Below are 21,901 nucleotides of genomic sequence, written 5' to 3'. Positions count from 1 at the left end.
AATACTAGATCCAATCTGGGAGCACTCAGTAATGACCATGTATCTCTACCAGCTCAGGGATACACATGCTAAACACTCCTTAAATGTTCCACTGAGTAGCTGGCATTTAACTCACTCCTTGTTTTCCTTTCTAGAGCAAAACTTGCTTTGCTTAATCTGTGTTCTTCAAATCACAGAATCATAAAATGTTTTGGACTGGAAGAAATCTAAAGGATTATCCAACCACCCTGCCACAGGCAGTAACATCTTCCATTAGACCACAGTGCCCAAAGCCCTGTACAACCTGGTCTTGAAAACTTCCAGGGATGGGGCACCCACCACTTCTCTGGGCAACCTGTGCCAGTGCCTCACCACCCTCACTGTAAAGATTTTTCTTCCTTGTATCTAATCTAAACCTGCCCTCTATCAGTTTAAAGGCATTCCCTATGCCCTATCTCTATTAACCCTTGTAAAAAGTCCCTCTCAGTGACTTTCTGACTTCCATGTTGCTCTCCTGTCAACCTTCTTCAGTCTGGCTGCATCCCTCTGCCAGTGCCTTGCTCCTAGCTGAACATAAGATTTTAGCTGAAGTACCATCAACACTCAGCAGCCCAGAAAAATTATATCCTGTTTTTTAACGTGGTGTTCACATCTTACACCTGCCGCTGATATGACCAGAGACATGATCAATTCCCTAATATATAGAAGATGTAATGGAATCCCAAGTCACAGAGCTCCCTTAAGGGCCCAGTGACTTATCTGTAATTAGAATGAGACTGAAGAAGCAAATCAGCAAAGCTGAGTAAAAGTCCTGAAATTTGGGCATGTGATATTTTTCCCCTCTGTATGTTATTAAAAAGTTGAGATTCACCAAGTGTAAACAGAACAACATGAAGATAAGTAGAAAGGAACATATTTCCTTCCCAATTTAATTTTTTTTTACCTTACAGCTGATTCCCATGAGTTCACATGCAGGAGGGATCCAGCTTAACCTGACTTAAGAAGGATGTGATTAACGTGTCTGTCAGAAGAAGATAAGGCTTCAGTATCTTGCCCAGCTTCACAAGGAAGAAAAGAGGTGAGCCTCTTCTCTTCAACCCCTCATTTCTGTGAGAACTCAGAATTGACTGAGGAAATCCCAAACAAAGAAAATTAGAAAAGGCAATTACCAAACAGACAAAATGGGGAAAAATCTGAGATGAAGCTACTTATTACTTTAACCAAGCCTGGAGCTCCAAAACGAAGTTTAATTTTGAAACAGGAACATTTCATCCTGTTAGCTCTGCCCCTGTGACTTTATCAAAACATACCTTATTTGATACACAGAAATATTTTGGAAGAAATATGAAATTTAAAACATTTTTAACACAACCCCTATCTGACCATACACTAAATGACCCTGGCACTGATACAGAAAATAAAGGTAATTATATGATTTAATGTAAGACTTATAGATGGAAGTTAAGCCCTGAGACGCTATCAGACTCATATAAATAGAATTTGTCAAATGGTATGAAATAAATAAACACAGGGTCAGTTTGATGGAAAGAGAAGTGGATACTGAAGTGTGCCCAAAGTGTCAAGACAGGGGCCTAGGTCATGAGAAAAATTCAGAAAATATCCCGCTCAGGCTGCTGGATAGTTTATTACCCTTGAACTTGGAGTTTTCCATCATTTTAAGATTCCCCGGGGTACTCTGATGCTCCAGCTTGAGCACATGGGTTTCTGAGGTCCAGAGAAATTCCATAACAGGACTATGCAAGTTCCTCAATAGGCATGAAGTCATTTGAACCAGAAAATTCTCAATTGAAACCTCAAACAACAGGAAACAGCAAGATGTGATTTACTGCTTTTCTGTGAGACTGCTTGTTAAAGCTGGTTGTTTTATTAAATCATTAGCTATTCAAAAATGTCTTTGTTATCTTGTGAAGTTACAATTTATACAACAGAAACGACTCTCTATTAGGTATCTGACATTTGCTATAACTGCCTTATGCAAGCTATGAAATTAAATTAAAGCCAGGAGAGAGAATTGTGACCATCCAGAAAATCTACTGTTTTTTCCCAGTGGGATGAAGGAACAGAGAATGCCTAAAATGTTGCAGAATGTCTGGCTCAGGAGTCTATTTCCTCAGCTAGACACTTCCACATAAAAACTATATGTGCACTCAGGGTTTGGGAAAGCTTAATTACGTTTTCTTTCCCCTTTATATCCCAAGTGCAGCATGAGAGGATACAAAATGCCTGATACTAAAACAAGAGCTGTACTGGGTTTGCGTGGCCAGGCTTTGGCAGTAGGAGTCTATAGGGGTAGCAGAAGCTGTTGTGTCACATCAGAGGTCCCCACATTTGGTCACATTTTTGGAGACAGGCACACAACTGGACACACTGAAGGTCATGCGACAACAGACAAAGCTCATTGATGGACGCCCCCTTTTATAGGGAGTTCAAAATTCCCGTGCTTGAACAACCAACTGGTCGAGGTTTCAACACTATCCAGCTCACTGACCAAATATATGCCTGCATTCAGGATTGACTGGGACTGGCAGAGGTCCCCTGTTTGAGTTAAAATCCAACTTATCACTGTCTTACCTAGGGTCTTGTTTACTTCTACTATTTAATGAACTAAGCTAGCCAAATTAGTTTCTGTTGTGGCCAATTTTATCTGTGCAGCTTCAAACCAGCTGTAGCTGTCACAGTAGCTCTGTGAGAAGCTGCTAGCAGCTTCCCCCATGACTGACTGAGCCCACATCAGACAGATCCAAGAAGGACCTACTGCCAGTAAAGACCAAACCACCAGTGACAGTGGCAGCACCAGTGGGATTATGTATTTAAGAAGGTGGAAAAAAATCTGCACAACTGCAGCTGGAAGAAAAGATACAAACATGTGAGAGGAACAGCTCTGCAGACACAGGGTCAGTGAAGGAGGAGGGGCAGGAGCTGCTCCAGCTGCCAGAGCAGAGATTCCCCTGCAGCCTGAGGTGCAGCCCATGGTGAGGCAGCTGTGCCCCTGCAGCCCCTGGAGGTTCAGGGGGGAGCAGAGATCCACCTGCAGCCCCTGGAGGAGCCCACACCAGAGCAGGTGGATGTGCCTGAAGGGGGCTGTGACCCCATGGGAAGCCTGTGCTGGAGCAGGCTCCTGCCAGGACCCATGCACCAGGGATCCATTCTGGAACAGCCTGTTCCTGAAGGACTACAGCCTGTGGAAAGGATCCATGCAGGAGCAGTTCAGGAAGGAGTGCAGAGAAGGACTAATGTAGGAGAGGTTCAAGGAATACTGTCTCCCATGACTATTCTACTCTGATTTAGTTTCTAATAAATCAAACACATTTCCCCAAGTCCAGTCTGTCCTGCCTACGATGGTAATCAGCAAGTGATCTCTCCCTGCCCTTATCTCAACTCACAAGCCTTTTGTTACATTCTCTCTTCCCTATCCAGCTAAAGAAGGGAACAACAAGGTGGCTTTGGTGGACGCCTGGTGTCCAGGCAGGATTAATCCACTACAAAAGCCAAAGCCTTCTTGGCAGCAAGACAACATAGTAACAGCATGCTGTGAAAAATCCTTGAAATTGGATTGCACAAGTTAAGAGAGTAAGTAAGGGAACTGGCAAAGGTTGGTGTATATATGGAGGACACTGTGAGTAAATCTCCAGAGACCTGAAACATCAGCTCATTTCTGTGGGGGGTTTAAAAAGGAAAAGTTGGTGGTTGGCTTGTTTTTCTTTAAAGTCTTGGTTTGTTTGGACACACACATGCAAGGAAGGCTCAAACTGTTGTGTCTCTCAGAGACAGCACTGTTTCATGACCTTATTTGCAGGTATTTTTCCCAGGACATCTTTAGCCACTGATAGAAGGTGAAAGAATATTTGAAACTGAGATGAAACTCAGATGTATTTCAGGTAATGCTGGCTGGACAAAACTGGAAGCAGTGTGCCCACAAGAGCCACTCGCCCTCAGTCATACAGTGATGTCAGATGAAAAATCAGTACAGGATTTGGGCAGTTCCCTGCTTATTTGAGTGTTACCAGGAGAACCTGTCTATCTGAGGAAGCCGGTTTTACTTTAAGTTAAGAGTTTAGCAGCAAGAAAACACTTTAAATATTGTCAGCGGAATGTGAAAACATTAAGGGCCTCCAAGGAAAGACAAGGAAATCTATGCTGAAATTCTGGCTGCTGAGAAAATGGGTGAAAACAGTCAATAAGTTTTCAGGCCACAGAAAAAAAAGTATCTCCTTGATATTTGAAGGGTTTTGCAAATTATTTTCCAGATTAAATGTATCAGGCTCAGCAGCACAGTGTTTTACATAGAGCTGGTTTGTCTGTACAGTTCTGAACAGTTCTTTTTGAAATACAGCACGGACAGAGCACAGCCCTGCTTCCCAGTGTGCAGTAAGCATTTGACTCATGATTCTCAATTTCCTTTAAAAACAGACCTTCTGTAAGAAATGCACATGCAGAACTACCTGCTCTGTTGCAGTGTCACAGACAGGACATGAATAGAATGAACACTGTACCCTGCAGTAGCACACCCTGAGTAACAGAGGTCTGGAATCTTAATTTCAATGACAGGTGACTGCAGAAAATGTTTTGGGGTTTGGTTTTGTCCTAAACATTAGGCTGTTAGCATTTGTCATGGCTTTACTGGATTTCTTAAAAAAAAGTCTCTATCAACCATATTTGTTTTCATCAGAAATTTTACTGGAAGTCTGCCTGCTCCAGATTAATCTTCAATGGTGTATTTGTTACATGAAATGGAAACAGTAGCTGAAATTTAGGAAACCAATTTGTATTTGTTACGTGACATGGAAACAGTAGCTGAAATTTAGGAAACCAATTCAAGACATTTATTTTCATAACTGAAAAAACAAGTAACATGCTGAAAAATACTACTTGCAAATGAAACTGGAAGTTTAATCCTGATCTTCCCTACCCTGTCTGTCTTATTTTTTCATTAAAAAACACATTGCTACCAAGTTTGCTGCTGCTATGGAACTGTGAGGAGTGGCTGATCCACCTGAAGGCTTTGCTGCCTTCAGTGGAACCTTGATAGGAGGGAGAGTTGGCCAGGGAGAAACTTAATGGGGTTCAAAAAGGGCAAGTGTAGGGTCCTGATGGGGACGAATAACCCCAAGCACAGACTGGGGTCTGACCTGCTGGAGAGCAGCTCTGCTGAAAAGGACTTGGGAGTTTTAGTGGGTGACCGGTTGCCCATAAGCCAACAGTGCTCCCCGGCAGCCAGGAAGGCCAATGGGCCCCTGGGATCCATCAGAAAGAGTTTGGCAGTTCTGGGTTCCTCAGTACAAGAAAAGCAAGAAGCTACTGGAGAGGGTCCAGCAGAGGCTACAAAGATGATTCCAGCCTGTTCCTGAAGGACTGCAGGAAGGAATCCAGAGATTCCTTTAAACCCTAACAATTTTGTGATTCTATTGTATAATCTACACCTTACATTTATGCACAAACCAAGACTCAAACTGCATACTAATAATGCAGTTATTAGTATACTAATACTGCATACTAATAATGCAGTTATTAGTATTTAATGCCCTTGTATTTAATAACTAGCTGTTCCAAAGCAAGTTATAAAGCAGAGTCATTGACTCTGCCTCTACAATACAGGGCAGCACAACACTGAACCATTTCAGATATTACTTTTTCACTGTAACGTCAAGCACACCTACCATTCAGATCTGAGTTTGGAAGTAATAAAATCATATTTGTGCAGTGGAAGAGCTGTGGTCACTGGGTGCAGTGATGTCTGCAGGCCCAAAGAGGCAGCTCTCCACCACACTACTCGAATTCTTGCTCTGTGGTTGACACTGGAAAAGACGGTTTAGATCTATTCTAAACAAATAGAACAGACATCACTTCAACAGCTTTTCTTAGTGCAATACCTTTACAGGATCTGAACTAGTTACAATCACAGCCATTATCACCAGAGCTCTGAAAAAACAGCTAAATGTAGAGAAGAACCACTGCCTTTTTGTTCACACGAAAGATGCACCAGCATATGGGGGCACACCAGATTTTTCTCTCTAATTCATTAGAAAACATATAATTCAGTGACTTCTCACCCTCACAGATGTTTCTCATAGGCATGTAACTTTGACTTTTTATACAAGACATTAAAAAGATTTGTAGCTTCATACCTGTGTTATAAATGGGAACCCAGTGGTAGAATTCGTTCTGGTAGGGAACTGTATCAAATTCACTGCACTGCATCTGACGGAAGGTTGGCAAGTCTTTGTGACAGGGGCTGATGTTACACATGCGATAGCGCTTCCTCTCTCCAGTACAGTAGTCTCCTCCAAACTGTGGTCTAGAAAAGGAACATTGAGACTGGGACATGAGACCATGGATAAAAAAAAAATAGTTTTAAACCAACAAAGTATTTCAGGCCCCAGAAGCACAACAAGATGACTCTGAATCCTAGACAGTGTAGAGATACTGTTCACATCACATGTTTGAGTACTCAAATATGTCAGCATGAAGCACAGAAATCTAGACAACTCCTGTATTCCAAAAAGGTGCTTGACAATATCTGGCTGAGCTCACAACAAATTAACCTATCAAATGGACTGCTTTAAATACCATGCTTTGCAATGCATTTGACAGTTCTCTCTAAAAAGATAAATGATGCCTGCTGCTAATGATTTGTGAAAATGAGATAAAGAGTCTTAATAAACTCAGATATGTAATGGGGAATTCTGCCTTTCATGGTCTGTACCTGACAACTCATGTGTCTGAAGCTCAAACAAGGCTGATGACTAGAAGAAAACATGAAAGGTGAGTCCTCAGGATCAGGTTTCTAGAAACTGTTCTCACCTAGTGTGTGAGGACATTTATCATTGCAGTATTAATAAAACAAAATATTTACACTATTTCTGCAAAGCCTAAATGTTAAGTATGATTTTTTATTAAATTTGCATTGAAATAAGCTCCGTGGAGGGTAAGAAATAAAGAACAAGATGACTGTAAAAGATGAGCCAGCTGAATTTCACACAGGTATGCCTAACTGGGAAGAGAGGTGTCAGTATCTGTGACGTGTTGATGTGGCACCTGCTGATAACAGTCTCATACAAGAGAGTTTACAATGTCATAAGAACCTCAAAAATTTTAAACAAAAAATAGGTAAAAATAGTGCACTCAGCTTACTCTGGATTATCACATAGCCTCTCTGCGCTTTGAACTCCTGCTCCACATGTCCTTGTGCAATGGGACCAGGATGACCAAACGCTCCACTGGCCATGGATTGCTTCAGGAGTCTTCCCCACTGTAATGCACTCACCAGAGAAGCACCACTGAGGAGAGAAGAGAAAGCACAAAGAGCTTCAGATTGTTATCACAGGGAAATAATGAATTTTTTGAGTTTCTGTGAATTATTTGTTATTACAGCTCATGAGGGTTGAACACTTAAGTGGAAATGTAAATGGAGATGTCACAGGATGACCCTCCTTCACACTCAACAATGGCAGAGCTACTCATGGCTCCTCTCTGTGCTTTGGCAGGCAGTACAGCTTGCCAACAGTGTGGCTCACCTTGTTTTCTCCACACCGAGTGCCATCTGCAGCTGCATCCAGTTTGGAGCGGCAGGAGCCTTTCACTGAGCACCAGAGGGTCTGGCAAAGGTTCTGAAAAAGGAAGAAAACTGCAGCAGTCTGAGGCAGGGCAGAACTCCTATGGCCAATATCTTCAAAAGCCTCCCAGAGTTTTGTACAGCCACTTAAAAAGCCTTGTAAGAGTTGTATTCCCAGAGGGATCAGGGCTTTTCACAAGATAGGAACTGCCATGGGTCCAAATTTATATACTTGTGATTACTCTGCAAAAAGGGACTATTTGAAAAAAAAAAAGAAAAAAAAAAAAGGTAAATACTATCGTGTGAATTCCATGCACTATGTGACTTCAGATATTCTCCTAATTGGCTGCTCAACTCCTAGATAAACACAAGAAAAATGGCTTAACAAACTTTGGTCACTGCTGTTTGAAGATAAGGTGAGCAGAAATTTGAACAATTTTCATTTGAAGAGTACTAACCAATACCATCTTCAATTCTGCATTGCTGTCTGCCTGAAAGAAACAGTGAAATCAAAGAAGGTTACAGAAGCCAGGCAGGCAAATACAAACAACATCATGTCTCCAACAATATTAATGGAGGTCCCAAAACTAGATGAGGAAAAAGTGATCAGTCTTCTTAAAACATCAGCTTGGCAGATGGCAAGGAAATTATCTGAAAAAAAAAAAGCAGTCAGCTAGTTGGCAGAGAAAAAAGCACAGTGGGCTAGGAAGAGTAAAGGCTCTAGTTAGTGAATGTTTGCATTTTAAGTAACTCAGAAACTGGTACCAGTTTAATGCAGTAGGTTGCCAATAAAACACAGCATTCCAGATGCTGCTCCAGGTGCAGTGGCTCAACTCCACAGAATGGACAGAAACTTCTGAGAGGCAACAAAGAAAGCAGGGCAAGAAACATTCCAGCTATCTTTTACCAAACCCACTTCAGTGAGTCAGAACTATTCTCTAGAAAGGGAGGACAGAGTTGGAGGGCCATTTCTCCCTCTTCAGTTCACATGCACACCAGCTTTTCTTAGTTTGGCATGCAGGAGCCCTGCATGCTTAGAACTCCTGAGTGATCAGGGCTTTGCATGAAACACCACTTCCAAAGTAGACAAAGCAGGGCTCTCAGAGGGACTGCACGCTGCCAACGGGAACAGCAGAAGCAAAAGCCTGGGTCCTGACTCAGGGTGTTTGGATGCCATAGTCCAGTTCTGGAAAAGAGAACAGAGCTGGCAGCATCAACCTGTGAAGAAGGGATGGCTCCAAGTGCCATCAGAGAAAAGAGTTGATAAGAAGGATCCCACTAGCAGCTCCTACTGGGAGCAAGTCACATACCAGATTTGGAAGTTAACTTATAAACTGCACACTTCCAAAATGCATCCCCAATGACCTAGCAGCTCATCCAAGTGGGAAATGCAAAGCTTGGCTGCCCATTTCTGACCTGCTTCTGTTTAAAATGGCTATGCTTGGGCACAAGTTTTGAGAGAGTTCACTTTCATTTACCTTCTCCATTGTGTGTTTACTTTGGTTTGTCAACAAGAGCACCAGAAAAAAGCTGATGGCACGGAACATGTCAAAGCACACCAGCCCTCCAGCTGGAATACCACGTCTGGGCTGCTGCATCTTGTTTCACTGTTTTTAGGCAATGTACACAAGACAAACTTTGTTTTGCAGTTCTCTTTTTATAGTTTAAGGGTAGTATTCTTTATGAAGGCCTTCTGCCTTAGAAGCTGTCTTAAGGCAGAGCTACCCAAGTTTTCTGGCTGAAGAATTTTCTCTCATTATCAAAGTAATCCTTTATTTTAACTCTTGTACACAGAATATATTTTGGGGTTTTAGTGTATAAAGTGTACTCCTGCACCATGCATCAGACAACATCAGAGAAACTGGCATAGAAAATGAACACAGCTTTTCATTGGCAGTTACTTTTATTATTAGGTGCACGCATAGATTTCTAAGTCAAGACTTCACAAAGGGAATTCTTTAGCTTTGCAAGGATTTTCCATATTTATCTCCATGTCCCAGAATACTGAAACAACAGCAGAGGAGATGGACTACAATATGAGAAACAACAATATGAGAGGATGCACTATGTACTGCATGCCTTTGGAAGTAACACGCAGAAATTCACGACTCTGCTATGGACTCACTGCAAAGCAAGTGGGTTTTCTTTTCATCAGCAGTATGATACACACTTTCCACCCAATCTATAAGAATAGGGTCTTCAATAGGCCTTGAAGAAAGTTGAATCAAAAAAACACTCAGTTTCACAGAAGCCAATGGAAGTTTTAGAGAAAAAGGCAGTAAGATGAGCATTCTGATATCCTACTGTTCTATAGGAAGCTATGGGTCTAGCTATGACTTGGAAAATTCCTCCATCTAATACATATTTTGCTTTTCTTTGCCTTATTAGAGGGACAATATTTATATACTTCACAGGACACTTCACTGCCTAAGTGCTTCATGAAAACCACTATATAAATTATAAATATTAGTTTTTGCTAAGTGTAATCACTGAATCCCAGGGCATCTTCAGCTAAATGCAGATTGTTCTCTCAAAAGGATCTGTGGATTGAATTCAGTCAGACATTAAAATGCACAAAACAAAAGCAGCTTGTCAGTGAGAAAGGCAAAGTAAATAGAGGAAAGGCAAAAAAGAATCAGACCTCTTAAAAAAAATGACAAAAAGACTGATGATTCAACATTCCAGGTTGACTCTACTGCTTCCAGTTCCCCTGCAGTACAACTAGCAGCAAAATACAGGCCTTTCAGTAAAATGCAAAACGAGAGGATACCAATGAATTTTCTGACATATGTCTAGCTGTAAAATTGGTTAATCAGGAGATGCAAATGTAAAGGCCTATTAGGTTCAAATTCAAGGAGAGACAGACTGAGCCAATACTTCAAAATTACATCCTAATTTTCTATCTGTACCAATAGACAAATTACAGTAATTAAGGAAACTGTAACAGCAGGTAATGAAAGCAATCTTTCAATACCTTCTTCAGATTCAGCAGCTGTAGTTCAACACTGGTAATCATGTTATCTATTAAGGTTGAAAAGATTAATCAGAAATAATTTCTCTAAGAGAAGGGTAGATGGAGATGCACACAATTATCTGAATGGAATAAACGGTCAACATCAACAAGGCCCAGTCCAGGGCTGTGTTCATACCAGCACTGCCAAGAGCCAAAATACATGTGTGTTTGACAGGGCCAGCAGGCTGGGTGCTGTCTCCAGCATTTACTGAGTATTGCGGCTCAAACCACAGGAAAATTAGTGATCACTTAGCTAGGCTAGCACTTGGAAAAATTGTTGCTGAGCTGTTCTACGTATAAATATGCTGTGTTGGAGTGCAAGAAATAGAAGCCTCTCTGAGTCCCTCAGAGAGAAAAGAAATGCAGGGTTTGAATTAGAACCTCTAGAGAAGTTGAAATATATTAAGCCATACAGACATGAAACAGAAGTGTAAGTTTTAGTTTTAAGTAAGTAGAAATATGTTTCAAGCGCCTTAAGAGGCTTTGTTAGCTAGTAAAAGGCCCTAAAGCCTAGTTTAACTTAGCTTCAGACATAACAAAAGCATAGCAGCATTGCTTGCGTTTCTAGATAGAATAGACAGAACTACTCACGTAAATCAATACAATTATATACTAAGATTTTGGGTAAGAAAACAGATAGTACCTTTTCCATAGATAGATAAAATTATGTACATAGATTTCGGGTAAGAACTGACACTACCTTCGCACATTAGAATTAAGCTCAGATTGGTGTAAGAAAAATGTTTTAGAATTGTGCTTTTAGCTGATTGGATGATTTATTAATAAAATCCGTTGTACTGGGGTGAGAAAGAAGAAGGCAGAAGAAGAAAAAAGGTGTGGGAGCTGCTGCTGCTCCTTCTGTTTTTGCTCAAAACATTGAGACTTTGTGCCAGAAAGCTTTTAGCATGGACTTTAATACTCTGAACTCCTTGCCTTTGAGACTGATGTACTCATGCAATAAACAACTTTACTACAACCAGCTGCTCTTATCTCTTTGAAGACCCAAGACCCAAGATAACCTCAACAATGCTGTACAGACCCAAAAACCTCTGAACATTCTAGGTACCATTATTCTAGTAAAATACCATATCACTGTATTTTAGCTAGCACTCTGGAGGGCTCCAAGGTCTTGTGAGGGCTGCTGTGACTATATTGCTCCCTTGCATCTCCTCACAATACTAATTTGCTATGCTGTGAGACAGACCCCAGGGTACTCTATGAATTATACACTTCTGCATAAATATCTAATGTTCCACACAAAAATACTGATTTTTCAAAACAAATATTTTCCACAGGAACTAAAATATTCTTTTGTTTGTTAGATCATAAAGAGTATGAAAAATCAGGATGTATGGGAAGAGAACACAACCCTAATTTCTTCAGAAAACTCTTCCTGGAACTGAAGATTTGTTCCCAGAATGATTTGATCAATTGAAAGCCACAAGGTTGAAGAATATTTTAAAACTCAACTTAAGTTGCATTAATAATTTACCTAAGAATTAGTATTACGAGTTTAAAACCAAAATAACTCCACTGCAGACTCCACTCCAGGCACTTAACCATAGATATGGTTGAGACCCAGCAAAGATCTTGTGAACCACAAGGCAAACAGCACAACTCCTCGCTTCCAGAATATGCAGAATTGTGTTAGGCAATGCCTGCACTGCACATCTAGCCTATAAGACTCAAAACACACTGCATTTGTAAATGAGGTGCACTGAATACACTTCCATGCTGGTCAAGCATTTTGAATTCTTACTAGGAGAATGAAGAAAAACATTCAGCACTTACATCCACATCTTCACAGAATGTAGCATTGGAACCATACTGAAGCTGGCATTGGTGGTGCACATCATAAATCACTCCAGGAGCAATGACTGGGGACTTCAGAACTTCTTTTTGGGGGATGTCATCCAGACAGAATCCCCACCCACGACTAAAAGACAAAAATTCCATATTAAAAGACTCCATACCACCACAGCTTTTTTGTTACACCAACTTTTAGTATCTATTTCTTAGGGGTAATTTTGATTATGGCCCATGTAAATAATACTTCCAGATGCCAGCCATGTTTTGCTGAAATGCTGCAAACAAATAGTTACTCTGTCTAGCAAGAGATGGTTTTAAAATGGCAAAATACATCTTGTCAAAAAGGAAGTATCATGAATTCAGTATGGTTTGCATATACTCAGTATGGTATAACTGGTTAGTTATACCACATTGCTGGTCTTAAAAAGAATGCAACAGATTTTAACAAGTCACTGAAGCCAAACACATGGTACAGTGGCCAAAGGCAGAGTCTATGAAGTTCTGTCAGGGCCCTTGATGGAAAGGCTTCTTTCTTCCTGGTAACTGCAAAAAGCTGCAGATTGCACCAAACCCAAGACAATATGACAAGACTTGAGTTCACTTCCAGACTACAAGACTAGACAGAGCTTTTCCCAAATAAGTATGCAACAGGGCAGTGTTTCCCCACGGACATTAACTCAAGCACACTAAAAGCCCCTATAATAATCAGTACAATAATACAAGATGTACTTTGAACTCCAGCAGAGTTGTGCTCAATTTAGGCAACTGCTACAGCCTGACCACTCACTCTAGGAACCGTGTGATGTACTCCTTGCTGCACTGTGACCAGGTAAGGGGAGTAGGATCATACTGCAACTGTCGGGACATAATATACGGGCGCTTTCCAGCAGGCTCACAGTCGTTCTCTTTTCCATCGTGCTGGATTCCAAAACTGGAGATAAAAAACAACAACTAATAATTCCAGCGGACTGGCTGTACCACAACGCCTACCTACTCCATATTCCATGTTCCACTCCGTGCTTAAAAAAACACTTAGGTTGCTTCCTCCCCTGCAGAGCTGTAGTTATCCGCTTGCTAAAAAAAAATGTACACACAGAACATACGACCCAAAATCTATGAAAAATCTGCACCCCCACAGGCTTTCAAACATGTCTGTTATGCACAACAATATTGCCCTACACAAAATAAAGAACAGGCTGTCACAAACTATACTTTTGTACTTTTAAGGGAGTCCAAACACTAGTGCACAGTTGGGGCAGAAATCAAAGTTTAAACCTGAAAGTCAGGTTACAACCATAACAGCTAAGACTGCTCCCTAACTCTTGAACCCAAACTTGCACCACTTTAACTAAGATGAGTCTTTGTTACATTCTTAGACTCTCTCATAATTATGTCTCTACTGTTTTTTCATTTTTAGAACTTTTGATAGACTGCATCAGAGATACTGTTTACAAAATTATCGAATGTTCAGTGAATTTTCCTCCAACCTCTATTCCTTCATCCCATTTAATTTTCTCAATCTGTGCAAACAGATCTCCACAGCAGGTTCTCTCCAGCATCTCCAACATGCTGAGAATTTTTTTTATTCAACAGCTTGCAGAAGTCATAAACACAAAAGTTTGGATGGTATTCAACTGAGTGAACATACATGCCTCTTCATCACCTCAGAGTGAAGATTATCTGAAAAAATAACATACATAGATATTGATATATGAAGATGTTGACACCTACATTGTTAACACCTGGAGGTGTGTTAAGTCCTGAGAGCAGTGAGAGCTTTATTCAGGTCATGATTCAGTCACGAATCAGATAAAGTATGTTCAAAATACTTAAGATTACGTTTCTCAAAAATGTAATCATATCATGACTCAAAAGTTCTGAAAGCAGAGCTAATTTCAGTCAGAACCAATTCCAGTAATGAGTCAGAAGCATAAATGCAACGATTTTCTCTTTCTGACAGGTTTTTTTTCCACAAACAGGGTCTATTGAATCCTAAGACTGCAAACATCTAGAGAGACAGTGTGGGGAAGAGCTGACTTCTGGCATTCATCTAAGGTATGGGAGCATGTCTGTCTTCTTATTTTTTGTTCATCTGTTCTTACAAATTTGTCTATACCTGAACTTCTCAACCTGTGCACACTAGCCTGGCTTGAGGTTAACAGGGTGACAACAAACCCTACAGTATTTGACATTCCTTGTGGAGACAGTCCTTAAGGAAAGGCCCTGCACCACTCCTGCATGGGCAAGCACAGCAGTACTGAGCCTCACAGCCGCCAAAGGACACAGAGTCACCAGCCAGCCAGTCTAGACAAGGAGAAGGTCACAGATGGAACAGTCTGCAGGGAAGAATCCTCCTCAGATCATTGAAATGAAAACAGCTCCCTGCCAGCAACAGGCTATGGGGACTAAGTGACTTAAACCCACAGCACCCAGATCCAATTGGAGTGATTTCAATGTTACTTATTTATAGAATTTCCTTTCTGGCAATGGAGAAGTTGAATAAATAGTGGCAAATTAATGGTTAACAGGGTCATTACCATCACCACCATCATCATCATCATCATTATATCCTATGAGGAAGTAAGAGACTCCATCCTGATTGGTGGCTGGCCACACAGTGAAATTAATGTGACTGTAGATAAACCAATGAACACGTGACTTAGCCAAGCAACATAGCCCAGTTGAAAAGTGCAGGCATTACAGTCAAACCAGGGTATCCATGAGATAATTGCTCTGCCCTGAGCAAAACAGCTTTGTCAAAACAGTTTCAAAAACCAATTTTTTTTCAAGCGAGTTAATAAACCATCTAACCAACCAAAACACCTCCAAAAATCTAAAATTCTGAGAAATTTAGTTTAAGTAAAAATACCCAATCATAAAAAAAAAAACCAAAAAAACCAAAACAACCATATGTAAAACTAAACATCCAGGAACTTTATTTATCCTGGGCCGAAGTGTACCCACTTAGCATTATTATACAGAAAATACCACTTACTAAGAAATGCTCTAAAAAGACTTTACTGTTTCATCAAAAAAAAAAAAAAGATAAATATTAAATATATTATAAGATTAATATATGTTTTTCTGTATAAGTTTCACTATATGAGTTAAAATATATGAGTTTTCTAGCTAATCTGCACTACTGAAACACCTTAACATTAATGAGACAGGTTCATTTTCTGTAAATGTTTTGGATCAACCTGGAGATTATCCAAAGTAATTGCATAGAAATCTAGCACATGTTGGAAAAATTAGCACAATTGAGTGATGCTTCTTTGTCGCTTAATTATTTCATTTTGATGTACTGAATAGTTGTATATGTGAAACACACGTCAAAAGCTTAAGAATTTTTTTTTGCTTTGAAATAAGTTTTGATTAATTCACTTTTTGTTTTGTTTCTGTCTCACAATTTGAGTATTAACATGCAAATAACAAATTCAACTCAGACAGGTTCCCCCTTCCCTGTCAACTGTACCTGTGTCCAAGTTCATGAGCAATAGTGAAAGCCAAGGGGAGGCCAGAGTCCTCATTGATGTTGCAGCTCCTGTGAGGCTGACACATGCCTGACAGGTGAGACAAGCCTAAGGTTTCACAGGGACGGTTCATGCCAGCACAAATGTCCTTTCTAGAATAACAAAAGAGATGTGCCATTTAAAGAGCTTAAAACCAACTCCAGTGGAGTGTCACTGACACTGGATAGCAAGCTTCCATCTCATAATGCACTAATTTGCATTTTAAGTAAATTGTAGTGGTTAGTCTTTTACAAACATGTATGGAACAACTTGTTCTACTACTATATTAAAATGCTGTCATTTGTAGCCAGCATTTATGTGGCTGTAGTGACTAGATACATACACTTATTGTCAACTCCCATAAGTCAAAGTTTTAGAAGCACCACGTCTGGCAGCATTTTAAAGCACATTTTACCAAAGTCACCATAGCTCAGCTTCATTCAAGTGAACTGTCTGGGTGCTTTATATTTGGACAGTAAAATCTCACATCACTGTGAGACTTTATCTCACATTCTTATTTTAAGATTTTTGACTGAGAAAAGGTTGAGAAGGTGGGGAATGGTCAAAGGGTGCTCTTGATGATATTAGAGGTTTTCCAACCTAACAATTCTGTGATTCTTCTTTACTCAGCCACTTGAGGGGTGTTTTAGGTTGGGTTTTTTTGCCTGACAGACTTTATCCAAGGACTGTTTTTTTCAGATCATAGACTCAATCGTTTCTGCCATTTCTGTGCAGACTGAATCAATTTTTACAGACCTGCAAAAGTCCCATTCCGTACTATGACATAAACTCCCTGCATAACGTCAGACAACCTCACTTTCAAGTTTTCTGTTCCTCCCTTGCTCAGACATTAAAAAATATTTTAACATTTTGTGTCTCCTTAAATATGAAGATATTTAAAAATCATATGCTTTAAAGCTTAAAAATGAATGGCACCATGTTTGCACAATACTCTTCCTTTCTGACTGCACCTGCACATTTCTTCAAGAGCTGTTCATCTACATGCTACCTTGTTTTGGTATATTGTCTCAAAGAAGAATAGAGCCGTCACTGAGCACAAGATGAGATAGGATCAAGTGGGGAAAATGGCCTGAGCTGTGGAAATTGCTCACCTCTCGGGACCCACAGATCTCTATTTTGTGACTAAGATGCATCTCTAACCCCTCTGTACATGTAGTGTCATCAATATTTTGACCACGTTTCTGAGCTCTGTGCAGCATGAACTAAGTGATGGCATGAGCCTATAAAGGAAATATCATCACCAAAGAAATGCAACTGAACAACAGCCAGTCACTGCTGTCATACCTCGTAAGAAGGACAGCCACATCATGGTGTGTGGGGTTGACATCACTCTTGGGATTGACACTCTTCTGCCACTTGCAGAAGCTGGCTAATGTCTTATCAGCATGGTGCACTATCTTCAAGCCTTGCTAATGGGAAATGAAGGAATATATTACTGTAAAGACCACACTGCATTGCAGTAACACTTCACTGAAGTCAGCTGTGAAGATGGGTAATCTAAATGTAATCGATTATGCTTTTGCCTGAAGTGAGAGCCATCGTTAGGAGCAATGACACCTACTTATCTAACATTGAACTTTAAGTTAAAATGCGACATTTCTGTAATTGGTGCAGCTACAAGAAAAATTACAGCATGCACAACTCTTATGAGAGTTCATAATATCCAACACTGAACTTTCAAACATTTTATATTCTCTTGAAATCAAATTTTCCTCTGAAGAAAAGGTGAAGATTATTTATTGTGGGACTTTGTGATCAAATTTGTCACTCAATGTTATGTGAACACTGTCATATTCAGACAACAATTATGCTTCTAATGGAGTTTTATTTCAATTCCAAAGAGAAACAATGCAGTCATAAATGCTTTTTCCTCGACTTATTATTAGACAGTTTACATGTAAATTACTGAAAACCTTAAATAAAAAGTATGGAAAATAAATTAATCCAAAATTGAATTTTCTAATTTCTTGTCTGAGACATTCACTTTACATTGCCTCAGTTTGCTTCATTTTTAACAAGCACCAAAGTATGGGATTAACTGTTACCAGACAGTAATTTCTGGGGAACTTAAAAACAAATTTTGAAAGGTATTTAACACTGTTACTTCCAACATTGCCATTCCTCAACTGAACAGGAATCCACATTTTTTTATCCAAACAGCCACAGAAGTTTAGCAAATACAGTTAATTGAAGGGCATCATGGATCTCAGGTCATAATTGTCCTGTTTAGGTGCTACCTCAAGTTTTTGTCCTACTTATGCTGACAGCTATAAGGATGGACTCTATCTCAGTAAATATTTCTGAAGACATAGCCATGAGGTTTGGTTTACTGCCTTCAATAGCACTGGGACCATCTGGATTGTGGTTATAAATTCTAAGCCACTGAGAAAACCCCTTTAAAGGTGTACCTCTGGTCAGAGCTAGCTATATTGTACACAGCATTTAAAAAATAACCACAGAATCATGACAATCAGCATGTATTTAAGCACATAGTAACATATTTGTGAGACAGAGACACTGGAAACTATCAATAGACAGCTAGTTACAGCAATTAACATCTACTTTGTCCTCATTTTTCTTTGCTTCAAAAGAGATTTAAAAAGGAAAAAATGTGTTTGAACTGCACAATAAGAAATTTGCCTCTTCAGAGATCTGCAAATTCCATAGCACTACACTTCATAATACATTTCAGGCAATGCTAAAAAATTAAATCCTGAATGTTGATGTGTAGTTTCTGTTTCTTATCTAGTCTTCTTTGGCATCCCACGTTCTTCTGACACTGGGGAGATTCCATTTCCCCATTCTTAACCTGCCTGTTTTAATTACAGTTTCCTATGCAATTTTATGCAGAAATACCTGAAGTCATCATTTAAAATTCTTTGCTATCCAGGACATCATTTCTCCTAAAACCAGACATGTTGTAGGTTTTAACAGAGTAAATCAAAAACATTATTTTAAGCAAATATAATTACAGCTTTATGCATTGAACCCAGAAGTTTTGTAAGTGATATTTTGAGGTAAATAAAAACCTTACCTCCACCTCCTCAAAGAGGATGAGCCGGACCAGCACAATGTGAATTGCATTGCCAATGCTTGGATCGTGGAACAACCCTGTGACCTGTGCCAGAGCCAGGAGATACGAGATTAACTGATTCCTCGATAGCAGAACACAACTTCAGAGAGAAAACACGTTTACTTCTAGCGTACTGTTTTGCTTTTTAAATTCTCGAATCACTCCAAGTTTACTGAAATCCAATAAATACTACAACTACTGCAAAGGCTAACTCTGCCTAATGAATGATGATACAGCCTTTGGCAAAAGTTACTAAGCTAAAGAGCAAAAGCGCAAATAAGATTACATTATGTCCACTGCCCTTTCAAAAATTTCTGAGTTCATAAAAAATACTAGCAGAAAGGAACACAACATCTACAGTCATACAACACTGATGGAGAGGACCACTCAGGGTGCAAATAAACCAGCATATCAAATCATCCTGTTTTAAACAAACAAGATTCTGTCACAAAAAAGCAAATTTAGTCAGTATTACGCAAAGAGAAATTAGTTGAATAATGGCTACTCTTCAGAGTACAGGAGAGGATGATAAGTACGAAAGCAAACAACAAAGATAACAACTTCATTCAAAAAAAGACTCCACATAAAAAAGAACAAGAACTGAACTCTGGAAAAATGTGACTCAATTGTTATAAACATCATCAAAATGTTGAATTAGAGAGGAGGAAAAGGAATCAGAGCAGGAGATAATCACAACCTATCTATACATATCTGTATGTGTGACCTATACCATCTATCACAGGAAATACGAATGAACAAAATGGATTGCCTTTGGGTCAAAACTCTTATGGAGAAGACCACTAAAGAAGAAAATACCAAAATTAAGTAGAAATTGTGTTTACAGAGGTCTGATTCGTGTATGGGTCTTTTTCAAGGTACTCTAGTGAAAATTGAAACATTTTAAATAACCCTGATATCTAAGGTCAGACTGCAGAGAAAATATTGAGTCTTGTTTGTTCCTGAATCTGATAATGACTGGATTTTATTCCAAGCATTTTTCCCTATGTGGACAAACACATGCTCAAACAACCTTTGTACCTGTTTACTCAGGCTCATTGCCTCAGCAGCAAACTGGGGCACTGTTTGGGGCACAGCTGGGAACATACTGTATAAACTCACAGGACAGATCAGTCACCATGGCTAGAATTATACTCTGGTTACCTCCACATATATTGCACATTTCCATGATAACCAGATAGAACACATCCTCAATGTACTCTCAAGCTCAATATCTACCATGATACACATAATATTGATAACAGGTATTAATAACAGAAGGCATATCTATGGGCAGATGCTATGGCTTTTCCCAGAACAACTTATATTTTGAAACTTGCCACACAGGAAAGCATTTTAAGTTCAACTTTTCTTTATTCCATTGTGAACTCTGTACTCCAAGAAGGATATTTACCTGGAAAAACAGCTGTATTGGCTTCAACTGGGACAGTTAACTTGCTTCATAATAGGTCATATATGCTCTTTGGATTTGTGACCAAAACAGTAACAAGCTGGTTAAAAAACGCTAAAATGGTATTTTAGCTTTTGCAAAGCTACTACAATTTCCAGCAGGCTCCTGTGTGCCTTTCTCATCCACAGATATGTGAAAGAATTTATATACTTAAAACCTGTAGAATTTCTCTCTGCCATAGCAAAAAATCTGAATTCACCACTGAGCAACGGGTTCCAAGGGAGACAGAGAATTTCAGTGGAAAGAAAGCTAGTGCTAGCACTTACAGCTATGAGACTTATCTCGCATAAATCCAGAGAAAAATTGTGCCTATACAAAATACAAGGTAAAAATACTTAAAAATACAGAGTTTCAATTCATATATATTAATGATACTACATTTTTCTCCATGAGCAGACCTGTTAGAAGATCAGCAACATAACCAAATTCAGATTTGCTTCATTCGCCTATCTACAAACCCCAAAACATTGTACATACCATATTCATTATAGTGAGGATATATGACTCCACATGGTCACTTCCATGATATTCAACCATTTTACTGTCTGCCACCACAAGCGTCTCCACCCATCGCTCCTTGCTGACAGAGCGCCGAGAAACCCTCCTGGCAGCTGTGTGATTTTGCTCCCATCTCTCCCTCTGATGCTGCTGCTGTTTGAAAAAGCTGTGGGTATCTGGAAGAGTAAAAAGTAATGCTGTCTTGAAAATATTTTCAAGCTTGAACTGTATGGCTGTAACACTTACAGGATGATATTAGCTGGAAGTGACTCTTCTGGCTGCCACCCACCTGACCACTGCAGAGGCAACTCCAAAGTGACACCAGACTGCTAAAGGTGCTGTCCAGTTAAATTCTGAATTTCCTGAGATGGATTAAACATGCACCAAAAAGTCACTCCACTCAAACACAAGGGATTAACATTGTGAGACAGAGCCAAGCTAAAAAAAAATTGAATTGAGGATGCCCTTTTCAAGGAGTTTCTCTCCTATGGATTGGCTCTAACCCCTCCAATGACACCAGCTGATAGTTTAAGATAAGGGATATGCTTTCCTCGCAGGCAGCTCATTTTCCCATCAGGATGACACATTAAGTCCAACACATTCTTGGCACATCCAAGAATGGCTTGTTCTGTGCATGGAGAATATCCTTGACAAGTGGAGACACTTGACCAGCAGGTGTCATCTAAGTACCAGCAGGGTGGCCACAGGATCCTCGCCTGCTGCCATCCTTCCTGATGATAGGACAGACACTTACTGCTTCCACTGTAAGGATCTGTGCGTCTAATGCTTTTCAGGAAGAAGTCTCTGCTCTGTAGGGCTGCTAGCAACCTTGCACTGTATTCAGTGGAGCTAATGCCTCTCCACTCACTCTAGCTTTGAATGCCAGCTGTCCATGTTACCAGGGAAATACCAGCAACTTAAATAATGCAGGGCCTAAAAAGCAAATGAGATGCCA

General features: G+C 39.8%; 1 protein-coding gene across 1 annotated transcript in view; it reads right to left on the bottom strand.

Moving 5' to 3' along the window:
• The window catches only part of ADAMTS12 (ADAM metallopeptidase with thrombospondin type 1 motif 12), a 142,462-nt gene that overhangs the window by 47,363 nt on the left and 73,198 nt on the right, over nt 1–21,901 (bottom strand). The window contains exons 4-12 of the mRNA XM_054004193.1: nt 20,926–21,122; nt 18,942–19,025; nt 17,192–17,316; nt 15,850–15,999; nt 13,162–13,305; nt 12,357–12,501; nt 7,515–7,607; nt 7,132–7,277; nt 6,126–6,295 (exon numbers count right to left, since the gene is read on the bottom strand). Coding sequence (XP_053860168.1) covers nt 6,126–6,295; nt 7,132–7,277; nt 7,515–7,607; nt 12,357–12,501; nt 13,162–13,305; nt 15,850–15,999; nt 17,192–17,316; nt 18,942–19,025; nt 20,926–21,122 — 1,254 coding nt within the window. The remainder of the gene's footprint in view (nt 1–6,125; nt 6,296–7,131; nt 7,278–7,514; nt 7,608–12,356; nt 12,502–13,161; nt 13,306–15,849; nt 16,000–17,191; nt 17,317–18,941; nt 19,026–20,925; nt 21,123–21,901) is intronic.

The sequence above is a fragment of the Vidua macroura genome, chromosome Z (assembly GCF_024509145.1).
Source record: "Vidua macroura isolate BioBank_ID:100142 chromosome Z, ASM2450914v1, whole genome shotgun sequence".
NCBI lineage: Eukaryota > Metazoa > Chordata > Aves > Passeriformes > Viduidae > Vidua > Vidua macroura.
Note: the sequence above shows the minus strand (reverse complement) of the source record. Positions and strands in the feature narration are given on the sequence as shown.